This window comes from Dasypus novemcinctus, chromosome 3 (genome assembly GCF_030445035.2).
Source record: "Dasypus novemcinctus isolate mDasNov1 chromosome 3, mDasNov1.1.hap2, whole genome shotgun sequence".
Lineage (NCBI taxonomy): Eukaryota > Metazoa > Chordata > Mammalia > Cingulata > Dasypodidae > Dasypus > Dasypus novemcinctus.
In genome coordinates, this window is record NC_080675.1 from 115237414 (window position 1) to 115252039 (window position 14626).

The following is a 14626-nucleotide window of genomic DNA, read 5'->3' on the forward strand; positions in this document are numbered from 1 at the left end:
AGGTAAGGAGCCTCTGGAGGTTGGAAAACATAACTCATCTGTGCAGTTGGGATTTACATGGATTGAAAAGTTGAATTTCCCCCGTCCAGTGAAACCCTTTATACTCCTTAGTATTTCAGGAGTGGCAAGGTTGTCAATGTGTATACATGGGGAGGGGGGATTTTCTAGTTTTCTCCGTGTTCTGGGCTTTCCTAATAATATAAAGATGTCAAGAGAGTGGAGAAAGGGCATAACCACTTAAATCAACTCTTGAAACTCATTCCAAAGCATCACAGTGAAAATAAGAGGGTGATTCCAAGGATCTGGTTGAAGCCATGTACTCTCTGGTGCTTTATAGAACTAGTCCCCCCTCCCCTACTCCTGCTTATATTCTACTCATTAAAGACATTTTGGGATGGCGGCTGATTGCCACTGGGATCTCTTGGGATGCCTGATCTCTATTTTTTATAGCCCATTCCTGCTCAATTACCCTGATTTTTTACTGGTTCGGATTACTTCAGTTGTGAATATACACAATTGACTCACAGTCATTCATTCTTGAATTCACAAGCATATATTCACCACCACCACCATTCTCATTATTTCATATTTATTGAGCACTCATAATGTTCTGGCCCCCACTCAAATGACTGCATTACCCCTTATAACTACCCTCCCCCCATTCCAATCCCCAGATCTTTGGGAAAAGCTTCATAATCATACCTGGCCCTAAAGACACAATGATATAAGGATAAACCTCTTGGGGGCCCTGGAAGTGTTTGGTCTTTAGCCAGTCTGTCCCTGGCACTACTACAGAAATATATATATATAGATATATATTTTTATATATATTTATATTTATATATCTATATATACATGCACACACACATAAACATATATATAAAATCTTTGCTCATATCTGTACAATATTGATCTCTGCTGATTGCTTAAAATAGAACCTGATTCTCTCTACTACAGCAGCTCCTACATCATACAGTCCCACAACAAAGAGAGCCCCAGCTTTACAGATTGACCAAGAAGCCCCTTATATCCCTATTTTAAGTAGTTATTCTGAAATCTGTACAGCAATCTAATATCTACATTTCCCTAGGGATGTTACCCAGAGGAATAAGACTGGAGAAATGGGGACACTTGGGGAAGGTAATGGATACACTTATAAGTCTAGAGATTAGTGGCCATAACAGATATTTGTTTGGGAAGGAGACTTTCTTTTTGCCTAGACATTTCAGAGACCATACTGGGCATACCTGAGGAGTGCTAAGAAACACAGGAGTCCCCCTATATGCATATATGGTCTAAGGGTACCTTGAGAAGTTGAGAATATTTCTCCCAGAAAAGTGAGACCCTGGAGTTCCTTTGTGTGCTTGCTGTGGCATTTCCTTCAACAATCTGGGATTTTCAGGGACGCTCTGAAGAGGCTGTATAATGACAGACCAATCTGCCCTAAGGAAATCCTATTCCAAGTCTAATGGCTAGGCAGGCAGCCAATGGCTGCTTTGAACAAGGAATTAGCTCCTCCCCAAGCCCAGCTCTGGCACAGGTATGCTTCATGCCAAGAGGAGGGGATGCTTCCTCAGACACCTGTGGTAAGAGCCAGGACCTTACGCTGGCAGGTTAGCCAACAGAAAAAGCTCTGGCTCAAATGGCTAATAAAGTGTGACACCACTAATGAGAAAGTGCTTAATCAAATGTTGCTGGTGGAAGGGATGAGTGCTGGTCATAGGCTAGAGACTGGCAGCTTTGAGGATTTGGATCACTAGATGGATACTGGGCTTGGGGAACCTCCTCTCCAGGCAGCCAGTCAATCACTTCAGGGACCACCCATGACTGCTGATCAACCTCCTCAGGGAACTCTTGGGATGCTTTATCAACCTCAGAGATGTCCTGGGATAACAGATTGATTGCAGAAGCCTCCTGGGCCAGCCTGCCAACCTTCACAGAGAACTCCTGGCATGGCTGGCTGAGCTCCTCAGGGACCTCTTGTGCTGGCCTGCCAACTTCCACTGGGATTTCTTGGACCAGGCCACCATTCCCCACAGGGAACCCATGGACCAGCCTACCAACCTCCACAGGGACCCACTGGTATGGTTGGCTGACCTCCTCAGGGTTCTCTTGGCAAAGCTGGCAGACTTCTTCAGAGCCTTTATTGCATAGTTGGCAGACCTTCTGGCATGGCTGACTGACCTCTTTGGGGACCTCCCAGCATGGCTGGCTGACTTCCTCAGTGATGTCCTGGCATGGCTGGCTAATCTCAGGGACATCCTGGTATGATTGGCTGACCTTCTGAAGGATCTCCTGGCATGACTGCCTGATCTCAGGGACCTCCTGGAATGGCTGGCTGATCTCAGCAACCTCCTGGCATGGCTGCCTGGTCTCCACTGGTGGCTCCTGTGGGGACTGGTTTGGTTCAAGGAGTTCTTTCTCCCCTTCTATGGGCTCTTGTGCTCCATTCCCAGGAATCTCCCGGGGCTGCCCAAGGCCTTGACGTTCTTCAGTCACGTATGAACTTAGGGAGGATTGATCATTGAAGCCAAAATGAGAGTTACCATCCAATGCAGTGGGAGAGGAAGGACCAGCACTGGACACAGTGCTGGAAGGGCCACTGCTGTCTGTAAAGGAAAGCCAGGAGACTGAGTCAGACCAGCTGAAAAGTAGACTCTACCTTACACATGTAGTTCAAATGCCAGAATGGGTGACCTGTGCTACTCATTCTTCAGGAAAGCAGGTCTGAATTCCTCCTAAATTAGGCAGAAACTCCTAAGTTAGCCTCTGCTCAGCTTGTAATTGTCACCCTGGCCTCATGTACACTAGAAGAGTAGAACAAAGGTACATCCAAGACTTGAAGAAAGTGCTGAGGCCCACCTCATCCCATTCTTTCACAAACTCTAAATTCCCATGGCCCTTCATTCCTATCTTGGAAGCATATGAACGCTTTAGCCCAGTGGTTCATAATTAGGGCTACACTTCAAAACTACCCAGGACATTTAAAAAAAAACAGATGTCCAGTTTAATCTCTAAAGATTCTAATCCTATACGTTTAAGATAAAGATATGGGGATAGAGAGCACAATATCATTTTGTTAAAAACATCTCAAGTGATTCTGACATACACCTTTTAGGAATAATTTCTTTAAGCAGTCAAAGGGCTCTTTTGTACTGTTCCCATGGGGATTGTATATTCTGGGGCAGAGGTAATCACTGTTTATAGGCCAAGAGATAAATAGGAACATGCAGAAAAACCTTACAGGCCAGGTGAATAGGAAAGGAACTAATTTACTCAAAGCAGGAAGATTGCCAAGTAGCAGTTCTTAACCTTTTTGGCTCTGGGGGTCACTGACTCCTTTGAGATTCCGATGAAAGTTATAGACTATCTTCCCAGAAAATGCAAATATGGATATTCACACTAATTTCTAAATGTACTGTTAATTTCTTAATTTTGATAATTGTACTGTGGTTTATGTAAGATCCTAACATTAGTGAAAGCTGGATAAAGAGTATACAGGAATGCTCTGAACTATCTTTGCAAACTTCCACAAGTCTAAAATTATTGAAAAACTCAAGTTAAAAAATTAAGTTCTAGAATCTTTAAGAAAAAGTAGAATTTGCAATAATTTCAAAAAGCAAAAGAAGCAAAACAAAACAAAACAAAACTAACATACAAATTTTCCAGCTCCTGACTGTGGTATAATGAAGACTGAGAGCCTTCAGTAACACTGTGGGGCAATTCATACCCCAACCTCCACTTCTTCATTGACCTGTAGGAATAACCTACTTTTACCTTTGTAAATATTATATTTATTGTTAATGTAACTGTATATTGTTAATGCACTCTGGTATCAATAATGATAGATTCTAGAAGCAAGGGACACTTGAATATCTTGTCATTAAGAGAACTTGGGAAAGATGGCATTCCTAAGCTTGGAAAGGCTCAATTAATCCTTGAGTTGAAGATATACCAGTTATTTTGCCTCTGGAAAGGATCACAAGAGGCATGATTCAAGATGGAAAAAAGAACATGGCTTTGGGCCAATAAGGCTTTAAGAGATATAGAGCCTATATCTGGTGCAGACAGACTCTAAAGAAGATGTGTACCAATGAAGCTATGAGCCTGATACTGATTCAAAGGCCTGATTAGGTTAACGAAATAATAATAAAGCTGTAAATTGAGCTTACCAAGGGAAGAAGTACCCTTAATATCCAGCTGGTTGTTTGATTCAGGCAAATCAAAAGAGGTTAGACAGAAACAGAAGAGGGAGAAGGATAAGATGCCCAGGACACAGAACCCATAAACACTCCAGGAAAGAGATAAAAGGGGCAATTGGGGGAGCAGATGTAGCTCAGTGGTTGAGTGCCTGTTTCCCATGTACGAGGTCCTGGGTTTAATCTGTGGTACCCCCAAAAAGAAAGAAAGAAAAGAGAGGAGAGGAGAGGAGAGGAGAAAACAGGTAATTGGCAAGGTAAGTGTAGGATAATCTGGAATTCAGGGCAAGAGTTATTGGTATCAGGGAGGCAAGTTTCTTCTTTATACAGGGTGCCCAAAGAAGGGCAAGATTCTCCAACTGTTTGCCTCAATGCTGAAATATGAATCTCTGTTTCAGTCCTGTCGAAATAAAATGATGGAAGCCATGTTTGATTTCACTTGTTCCCTGGAGAAAGGGTAAACCTAGAAAGAATTTTCCGTGACCATTTCCTCTGGCCCTTACCCTCACTCTGATTGCCATTAGTATCTCCCCTTCCCTACAATCACCCTAAAAACCTCTACTGTTTCTACTGTTCCAAAGATAATCAGTGATAGGCTAAAGATGATAAAGACTAGACCAAGGATGAGCAGCACCTCAATGTGCATAAAAAATTGAGAACAGACAACTAGATGGCAATTAGTAGAAGATTCTAGTTTCGTGAGCCCAGCTTTTCTGTTACCTCCCTTGTCATCTTTCCTTGAGAAAGCTGTAGAGACCACAGGGAATCTGAGGAGAATGAAGTCTCTATCCTTCTTCCCCAAAAGGTCCCCCTGGGCTGCCTTCTTTTAGGAAACTCTCCACTGAGATAGAAAAGACACGGGGAACATAACTAGAGACAGAATGAACTGATCCCCCTTCATCTTGGAAGTCTCAAATGAGACTGCTTCCCCAAGTGGATATTCCTGGTCTCTCAACCCTCATGTTCTTGCCACTCATGCCACAGGTCCCCCTTAACCATCCCCTCCATCCCACTTGCCCTTTGTCTAGGCAGTTCTAAAAGGATTACTTACACCAAGGGGGCTTCTCAGAGCGCTGCCGGAGCTGCAGGGGTGGTGAATGAAGAGTACGGGGTGGGGAAAATGGGCTATCTGAGGCTTGGTTGCTGTGCATAGAGTCAAAGAGAGCTAGATAGGTGGGAGAGAAATGGAAGAAAAGAGGCATATGAGGGAGAATCCAAGAGCCACAGGTTCTCATTATAAGTTAAAGCCAAGTTATAACTCCACAGGCTGACAATAGCATTTTTCCTAGGGACTCTTCAACCTCAACATTTTCAATATTTTTAAACTACAATATGAACATTTTCAAATGTATTTTAAAACGTAGCTGAAAGACTAGTGCAATGAATATGCATATACTCCCCTCCTAGAATAAACATGTTAACATTTTGCCATATTTGTTTCATTTATTTTTTCATGCTGTAGTTTTTAAAAATAAATGACAAACATTTTGAAATATTTCATCTCTAAATACTTCAATATGCATCTCTAAAATATAAGGAAATTTTCCGACATTGTCACACAACATTAGTATTCCTAACAAAATTAGTAATTCCCTAATACTATTTAATAATCAGTCCACATTGAAAATTTCCCAGTTATTCCCAAATGGCTTTTATAGCACGATCCAAACATGTACCATGCACTGCATTTGTTATACCTCCAAAGTCTCTTTTAATCTAAAATAGTATGCCTTTCCCTCCCTTATTTTCATATTGACTATTTTTTTTTAAAGAACAGGTCAGCTATGTCATGTCCCACATTCTGGATTTGCCTGACTGCTTCCTCATAAAAACATTTAACTTGTTTCTCTATCCCTTGAGCCTTATAAATTGGATGTTAGATCTAAAAAGCTTGATTAGATGATTAAGGTTTAATTATTTTAGCAAGAATACTTCAAGAGGTGATGCTTTGTATTTTATATTGTATCATAGCTTGTCAGACACATATAATGTCTTGTTGTCCCACTGAAAATACTAAGTTTACTAACTGGTTAGGGGGGTACCCACCAGATCTCATCATTGTGAAAATTTCCCCTTGTGGTTAGCAAGTAATACATGGGATGATTCTTACTCACTATGCAACTCTCTAGTTCCCCATCAATGGTGTTGGTATCCATTGATGATTTTTAATTGTTTTATTAGGGGAGGCAAAATGGTGATTTTCTAATTCTATTATTCCTTTCATATATTTTCTATAAAGAATAGCTTTCCCTCTTCCACTGGGACTATTTAATTACATTGAACTACAGTTCTTACTGAAAAGGTAGGCTGTTGCAGTTGTTTTTGCTTCTTATTTAAACATGTTTATATGCTTTAACTTACCAATCTTTTTCTACTGCTTCTGAGTTTTAAGTTTTGAGTCTGAATTAGGCTTTCCTTACTTTCAGGTGATAAAGGAATTTACCCTAGATGCTTTCTTTTAGTACTTTAATTTTTTTTTAGTTGAGATGATATTCACATAACATAAAATTAACCATTTTAAAGTGTACAATTCAGGGGCATGTAGTACATTCACAATATTGTATAACCGCCACTCCCATGTGATTTCAACATTTTTATTACCCCAAAAGAAAATTCCAAACCCATTAAGAAGTCACTCCCCAATTAATTAATGTCACTTAAAAATGGTTAAAATGACAAAATTTATATATGTATTTTACCACAATAAAATTTTAGGAAAAGAATTCATTCCTCATTTCCCCCTTGAAATTCCATATAGAATTTGAGGATCAGTTTTTCCATTCCTGGGGAAAAAAAGGCCTTTGGAAATTTGATAGGGATTGTATTGAATATGTAGATTGCCATCTGTAGCAATTTGATATTATTGATGAATTCCAAAAAGAAATATTGGATTATGATGGTAAACTGATCTTTTCCTCTGGGCATATTAGATTATATTGGATCATAGGTTTACTTGATTAAGTAATTATGTAAACCTCTTGTGCCAGTAGGGCGTTGAGTCCCCACCCTTTTGTGGATGGGGACTAACAAATAAAAGGCATGGCAAAGGACAGAGTTAAAGGTTCTTAATGTTGGAGTTTGATGCTGGTCTTAAGCTGGAGCCCCAAGGAGAGAGACAGAGCCGTTCACCTGATAGTCTACAGCTGACCTTGTGGAGAGAGGCAAAGCCTAGATAGTCTCATAGTCTATAGCTGACCTTGTGGAGAAAACAGAGGAGCTGAGTCCAGAGGAACCCAGGAAGCCTGAACCCTCACAGACATCGGCAGCTATCTTGCTCCAACACTGAAAATAGATTTTGGTGAGGGAAGTAACTTATACTTTATGGTCTGGTATCTGTAAGCTCCTACCCCAAATAAATACCCTTTATAAAAACCAACCAATTTCTGGTATTTTGCATTAGCACTTCTTTGGCTGACTAATACACCATCTTAATAATATTGTCTTCCAATTCATGAACATAGGATGTCTTCCATTTATTTAGGTTTTCTTTAGTTTCTTTCAGAAATGTTTGGTAGTTTTAGTGTACAAGTCTTTCACCTCCTTGGCTAAATTTATTCCTAGGTATTTTATTCTTTCAGATACTATTGTAAATGGAATTGTCTTCTTAATTTCCTTTTTGTATTGTTCATTGCTTATATATATAGAACACAACTGATTTTTGAGTGTTGATCTTGAACCCTGCAACTTTGCTAACTTTATTTATTAGCTCTAGTAGTTTTTTGCAGATTCTTGGGTATTTTCAAGATATAGGATCATATCATGTATGAACAGAGGTAGTTTTACTTCTTTCTTTCCGATTTGAATGCATTTTACTTATTTTTCTTGCCTAACCAATCTTTCAGCATTAGGTATGATGTTAGCTGTGAGTTTTTCATAAATGCCCTTTATCATGTTGAAAAAGTTCCCTTCTATTCCTAGTTTTCTAGTGTTTTTTAACAACAAAGGGTTCTAGAATATTTCAAGTGCCTTTTGTGCATCAATTGAGATGACCATTAAGGGTTTTCTTTTTTCCCTTGTTCTATTAGACTGTTGTGTTGTGTTGGCTGATTTTCCTATTTGAACCACCCTTGAAATCCTAGGATAAATCCCACTTGGTCAGGGTTTATAATATTTTAATATGCTTTTGGGTTTAGTTTGCTAGTATTTGGAAACTGAGCTCTTCCAGCACTATGTGTTGAGGGGACTATTTTTCACCCATTGAACGGACTTGGCACCCTTGTCGAAAATTAATTGGTCATAGATGCACAGGATAGTTTTGCTGGATATGGAATTCTTGGCTGACTTTTTTTTTCTTTCAGCACTTTAAATATGCAATCCAACTTTCTGATGGTGTCCATGATTTCTGATGAGAAACTGGTTGTTAATTTTGAGGATCCCTGTACATGATGAATCACTTCTCTTGCTGCTTTCAAGATTGTCTGTCTTGGGAAGTGGATATGGCTCAAGCGATTGGGCTTCTGTCTATCATATGGGAGGTCCCAGGTTTGGTTCCTGGGGCCTCCTGTGAAAGCGAGCTGGCCTGTGTAGAGAGCCGACCTGCGCAGAGAGTTGATGCAACAAAAAAGAGATACAGAGGAAAGACGATGAGAGATGCAACAAACCAGGGAGTTTAAGTGGCTCAAGTGATTGAGTGCCTCTCTCCCACATTGGAAGGTACCGGGATCGGTTCCCAGTGCCTCCTAAAGAGAAGAAAAAAAGAGAAGACAAGTAGACACAGAAGAATGTGCAGGGAATGGACACAGAGAGCACAGTGAGGACAAACAGCAGGCGGTAGGGAGAGGGAATAAAGAAAGAAAATAAATCTTTAAAAAAAAAGATTCTCTGTCTTTCAACAATTTTGGTTATAATATATCTTAGTGTGGATCTTTTGGTTCCATTTTAAATTTTCTACCTCTTTACTGATAGTCTCTATTTGTTGAAGTATTATTCTCCTGGTTTCCTTTGATTCTTTGTCCATGGTTTACTTTACCTCTTTGAGCATATTGAAGACATTTGATTTAAAATTCTGTCTAGTAAGTCCAATGTCTGTGCTTCCTCTGGTACTGTTTCTGTTCATTTCTTCTGTGAATGGGCCATACTCTCCTGGGTTTTTTTTTTTGCATTTTTCACAATGTTTTGTTGAAATCTAGGTATTTGTAATATAACATGGTAACTCTAGAAATTAGATTCTTCTTCCTCCTCAGGTTTTTGTTGTTGTTGTTTATTGTAGACTATAGCTGTTTATCTGTTTACTTACTTTTCTATTACTTTTTTATTTTTTATTAGTGCAGCTGTAGGTTTACAGAAAAATCATGCAGAAAGTAGAGTTTCCATATACTCCCTGCCCCCCACACACAGCTTTCTCTATTGCTAACATTTTGCATTAGTGTGGTACTTTTGCTACAATTGATGAAACTAACTTATTTTTTAAAGTCTATATTATTTGTTGTATGTGGTCTCTGAAGTCTCTGTTCCTTAGCTGGTGTTCAGCTAGTGTTTCAACAGATATTTCCTTGAATACCAGGAACCCCCTACCTCCAAAGGAAGGAAGGAAGGAAAGAAGGAAGGAAGGGAGGGGGTGGGGAACAGAGGAACTTACCCAGTCTTTGGTTCTGTATTGCAGATTGGTTCTGTATTGGGATACTCCTTCATTGCTTACCAGACCATTTGCAAATCTACCTTAGTCTTCATTTTTTCGTTTGTGCTGAGCCTAGATATCTGCTAGAGATGAAAGCTTGGGGTCTTCCCAGGTCTTTCCCGGGCATGTATCCTTCCCAGATGCACATGCCTTCCTAAATTTCCCAGTACAGGCAGATGCTTTTGAATACCCTCTTTTCCCAAAGAAACCCTCTCCCCAGCTTTTCTTTCCAGGCTTTCGACATGTCTCTTGTTTGCCTCAACTGCAATCTTTTGCCCTAGGCAGCAATGAATTGTTCATTTGCCTTACAGTGTTTTCAAGAAAGCCTATTACATGACTTTTCTGTCCTGAGTGAGGTTTTTTATTTTTATTCTTATTATTTATTTATTCCCCTCCCCCCTCCCATTGTTTGCACTCACTGTTTACTCTCTATGTCCATTTGCTGTGTGCTTTTTCTACTCGTCTTCTCTTTAGGAAGCACCAGGAAACAAACTTGGGACCTCCCATGTAGGAGAGAGGTGCTCAATTGCTTGACCCACCTCATCTCCCTGGTTTGTTGTGTCTCTCATTGCCTTTCCTCTTTGCATCTCTTTGTTGCATCAGCTTGCTGTGCCTCCCGTCATGCCAGCTTGCCTTCTCCAGGAAGCACCAGGAACTGAAACCAGGAACTCCCATGTGGTAGGCAAGAGCCCAATTGCTTGAGCCACGTCCATATACTGTTTTAAATATTGTTAATTATTGTTTAATTATTGAAGTTTTATAGTATGCTTTAATATCTTGTAGGCTAGTACCCCCTCGTTGTTTCTCTTTTCAGGGTTTTCCTGGCTATTCTTGCTTGCTTATTTTTTAATGAGAACTTCATAATCGATTTGTCTGACTTTAGAAAAACAACAGTATCATTACCAGGATCACCCTAGATTTATAAATTAATTTAGGAAGAAGTAATAGTTCTATGAGTTCAGCTGGCCTATGTAATTAAACATTTTTCAAGTCTATTTTTGTGTATTTTAGGAGTGCCTATCTTTTTTATTTATAAATTTCTCATGTTCTAGGAAGAAAGGAAGTGGGGGAAGAGATGGGGTACAGGATGATCATATTCTCCATACCTGCAGATGCCTGGGCCTGGGCATCAGTGTGGCGCTGGCAGACTCTACTCAAGAATGCACTCACTTGACGCAGGGAAAGGGCGTTATGCAGTGTTTCCAGGGGGTAGATGGTAGGTACCATGGAACACCCTTCAAATCCTGTTAGGGTAGAGAAGGGCAAAACCAATGTTATTCCTGCCAGATATACCTCAACTTAACAAAGCAGGGAGGGTCCCTGAGAGCCATCTGGAGAGTCCATGGCTTTTGGAGTGTGGGTATCCAAAATTCTCAGAAGAGGGAACTCTTTAGTGCCTCTAAGGGAGTCTGTTTCTCTCACCTCCAGATTCCCTAAAAAGTCTACTGGTAAAGGTATTCACCTCCAGGTGAATAAAGTCACCTCTCATCCTACCTACAGAGAGCCTGTGCTGTCTCATGGAAAAATCAACAAACTCCCAGTAGGGTAAGAACCTACATTGCACCTAGTGCTTTCTGGGGAAATAAAACAAGGGTCTAGAGGCAAGGGATGAATTTGTAAGGTCTAACATGAGGTAGGAAGGTCATGGAGTTGGGAAGAAACAGCATATTTCAGGGATCATGAACAAGATAACCAAATTAAAGAGGAGGGTATGGAATCTAAGGAGAGGTTCATGCGAATTTAGGATATGGGTAGAAAGGCTAGAATATTTGGAAGCAAGCTAGAGGGCATGCAATACACATGAAGCTCAGTCCAAGAAAACCACATGCATGAACAGGCTGGGACATGGAAGTTCTTTCTTGGTCATTTCCATCACATCAAAGCATCTCCCTTCTGATCTCACTGGAAGACTCCAGACTTGCTAGGATCTCTATAGTCCATCAGAAAAAATTAGGCAAACTCCCTAGAAAAAAGAATAAATACTGATTCTTTGCTCTAAACCCAACAATTCCAATGTAGGTCCACCAGTACAGGTAGGGTCAAAGATAAATCTAAATGCATAACCCTAATCCCAGGGACTGTTGATGTAATCACTTACCCATTAGAGGATCAAGAAACACATACCCCGAACTATTTTTTTAGTCTCCAATTTTTCCTATGCCTCCTCTATAACTCCTTAAAGGGACTAGGATAAGCAGGACAGAATACTTATGCAAGACTTAGCCTCCTGTTTACCAATGACTAAAACCCATAACCCAAAAGGATTATACCTTTCCATCTTCTCTTGGCCCTTTTTACCTCAAGGATTCAGACAGGATCTCCACTGCTATGCTTCAATTTTCCCCTGTAATCTAGCAGCAGAAGTGTAGGAGAAGTACAGTCTTTAGCTCCTCAAAGTGGTTAGGAAAAGTCTGGACTAGAAGATGATGGTAGTAGAGGGTTATAGACATAAGAACAGATTCCAGGACAAGAGATTATCCCTATACTGAATAGAATTTGGGGATGGGTAACGTTAGCGGGTAGTGAGGAAGGAGAATAGGAAGGGGATGAGCAGCCAATGCTACAGCTACCAGGCAGTCTGGTCCCAATCCCATCCAAGCTCTAAATGCAAGTCACATAAACTTAGGGGATATAGGAGAAAGGCAGAGGTGGGTTCTCTTGCCAGAAGTGCAATAAGCAAAGCAGTCAGTCCCAGCCAGGGTAGTGGCAGCAGCCAGCTTGGTGGCAGGGGTACCGTAGAGGCACTCGGGGTCATCCTGGCCTGAGCGCAGCCAGTTCCGGAAGAGGCGCAGGTGGTAGGAGCACTGGTGCAGGTGATGCGCCAGCGTGGCATCCAAGGAGACTGGCCTGCCCCCCGGGCAGTCAGAGGAAAAACTGCGCAGCAACCGGACCACAGGGTGCTGGTCATCCAGCAGTTCTGGAGGGGGTAGGGGACCACAGCAGGAAGCACAAAAGATAAAGAAAGAGAAGAGGGAGAGACAATGAGGGGAGCACTAACTGACACAAGCATTACTGGGAGGTGGGGACCACTCAGCTCCAAGGTGAGCTAAAAGAGAAGCAGAGATGGTCAGAGCCACTGGGCATCTCTTGCAGGGAAGTAGGGTGTGGCAACACACAGTGAGTCTTAAAGAAGGGGCTAGTGAGAACTCATAATACAGCAAGGCTTTTCCCATCCTTCATGAGCCTAATTCAGACAGTGCTTGCAGATAGCAGCCACATCATTCTGGATAGGGATGAACTGACAGTTCTGTGGCTGGGAGCCTTGACTAAAGCTTCAGTGCCCCTGGTCTTTCTTGGGCAAATCCTAGTTAGGGGCTGCTTTTCAGACTAATTGATTTATGAGATTGGGATAGAGATGAAGAAATTGAAAATCACCCAGAGGAGAGGGTCAAGAGTGGAATAGGGTGTCAAGATAAAGTCTGAAGCTAAAAAGGCTTCTGAAGGCTCAGGTCAGGCCCTGTGGACCAGACTCAAAGTTACCACAAGACCGGTGCTAGGCAGCTGGCACAAGAGATTAGCAAGAGAGCAGGTGTAAGACTCCTTTTAAACCAAGCATGTAAAAAATGTAAACAATGTGTGAAAATGCCAACATTGGCTAATCATTCTTTACTTCACTCTTGTTCAAATAAACAAAATTTTAAAATATTTTCATAAGTCTCAGGTCTTGGGAAACATTGAATCCATTACAGAGGCCAAGAGTTGGGATAATTTTATATTTTCTTCCCATTGCTCGTGAGTCTAACTGTACCTTGTTCTGCTGGTGAGAAGTTTAAATCCTGTGACACTCATTATTACAGTTATTTGGCAAACTTTGTGGATATTTTTGATTCAGCTGCAAAAGGTTGAAGGCAGTGAAAGGCAAGGGGGTGGGGGCAATGGACAGTGGGAGAGGATGTAGAAGGAAATGTTACAGAAAGACCTTGGAGAAAAGGTATGGGGTCTTGAGATCTGATGTGAAGATGGTAAGAACTGGAGGACAGGATGTTGCTATACGGTACCAACTGCAGTGATTCAGGAAGGTAGGATCAAAGTAGCTGAGGATAACTGCTCAGAACTCCCAGACCAGAATTCTTCCCACAGGCTGATCCCTCATGAGATTATGGTTTCCAGAGACCCAAGTTTGGAAGTCAGGACAGGTTTCAGCTCTATCCAGGCTAGTCCAGTGAGCACTAACATAGCAAAGTGGAGTCCCTAGGAGATGATAGGCTTAGAAAATTCAATGGGCATACTCTGACATTCTGGATGCAGGTGAGCTAGTCTTTTTCCCACTATATTAGTTTACTTTGGTGAGTTCAGCATGCAGTTTAGTAATGGGCTATCCTTGTGTATTTATAATTTAATCACGGGATGACACAAGCTTATCAGAAATAGAGGCAAGGATGAGGGTCATCCTCCCATCAAAGTAAGGAGGCAACATTGCCTTGCCTCCTTTGCAAGTCTAATTTCAGTTTTTCCAGTCGTTGTTTCAAGCTAGACATCTCGGCAAGATAGTGATGATCAAACAATAGGTTTGGCACACTGCTGTGACAAATCTGCCATAAAGAATTGCAGACAGAGCAACCAATCTCTAATTGCCAGGTCAGACAAACAAGATATTGTCCTGAGGGCTAAATTGTATCTAGATATCTTCAGTGAGATGAATAATAGCTCTAAACTACTCCTGTTGTAATCAGGATAATCAGGTAGATTCCAGATTCTGGCTTCTAAGGTAAAGAGCAAGATGAACAAAGGAGGCCACAAGACCTCTCAGGTAGTTTATAGGTTATTGGAAGAGATCTTAATAGGACTCTCTTAGGAAGTGGGTGTAGCT

The 14626-nt window shown here is 41.2% G+C and overlaps 1 protein-coding gene across 21 annotated transcripts in view; it reads right to left on the minus strand.

Moving 5' to 3' along the window:
- Positions 1-850: 850 nt before the first annotated feature.
- PPIP5K1 (diphosphoinositol pentakisphosphate kinase 1) overlaps positions 851-14626 on the minus strand; it is a 40631-nt gene continuing 26855 nt past the window's right edge. For 10 of the 21 annotated variants that reach the window (XM_071214152.1, XM_071214159.1, XM_071214157.1 and 7 more), the window contains 4 exons: positions 12551-12733; positions 10923-11060; positions 5251-5364; positions 1565-2609 (listed from right to left, as the gene is read on the minus strand). In XM_071214152.1, coding sequence (XP_071070253.1) covers positions 1681-2609; positions 5251-5364; positions 10923-11060; positions 12551-12733 — 1364 coding nt within the window. In that variant the 3' untranslated portion in view covers positions 1565-1680. Of the gene's footprint in view, positions 2610-5250; positions 5365-10355; positions 10533-10922; positions 11061-12550; positions 12734-14626 lie in introns of those variants that run through there. The other 11 variants (XM_058294077.2, XM_071214161.1, XM_058294071.2 and 8 more) reach the window with 3 other exon arrangements.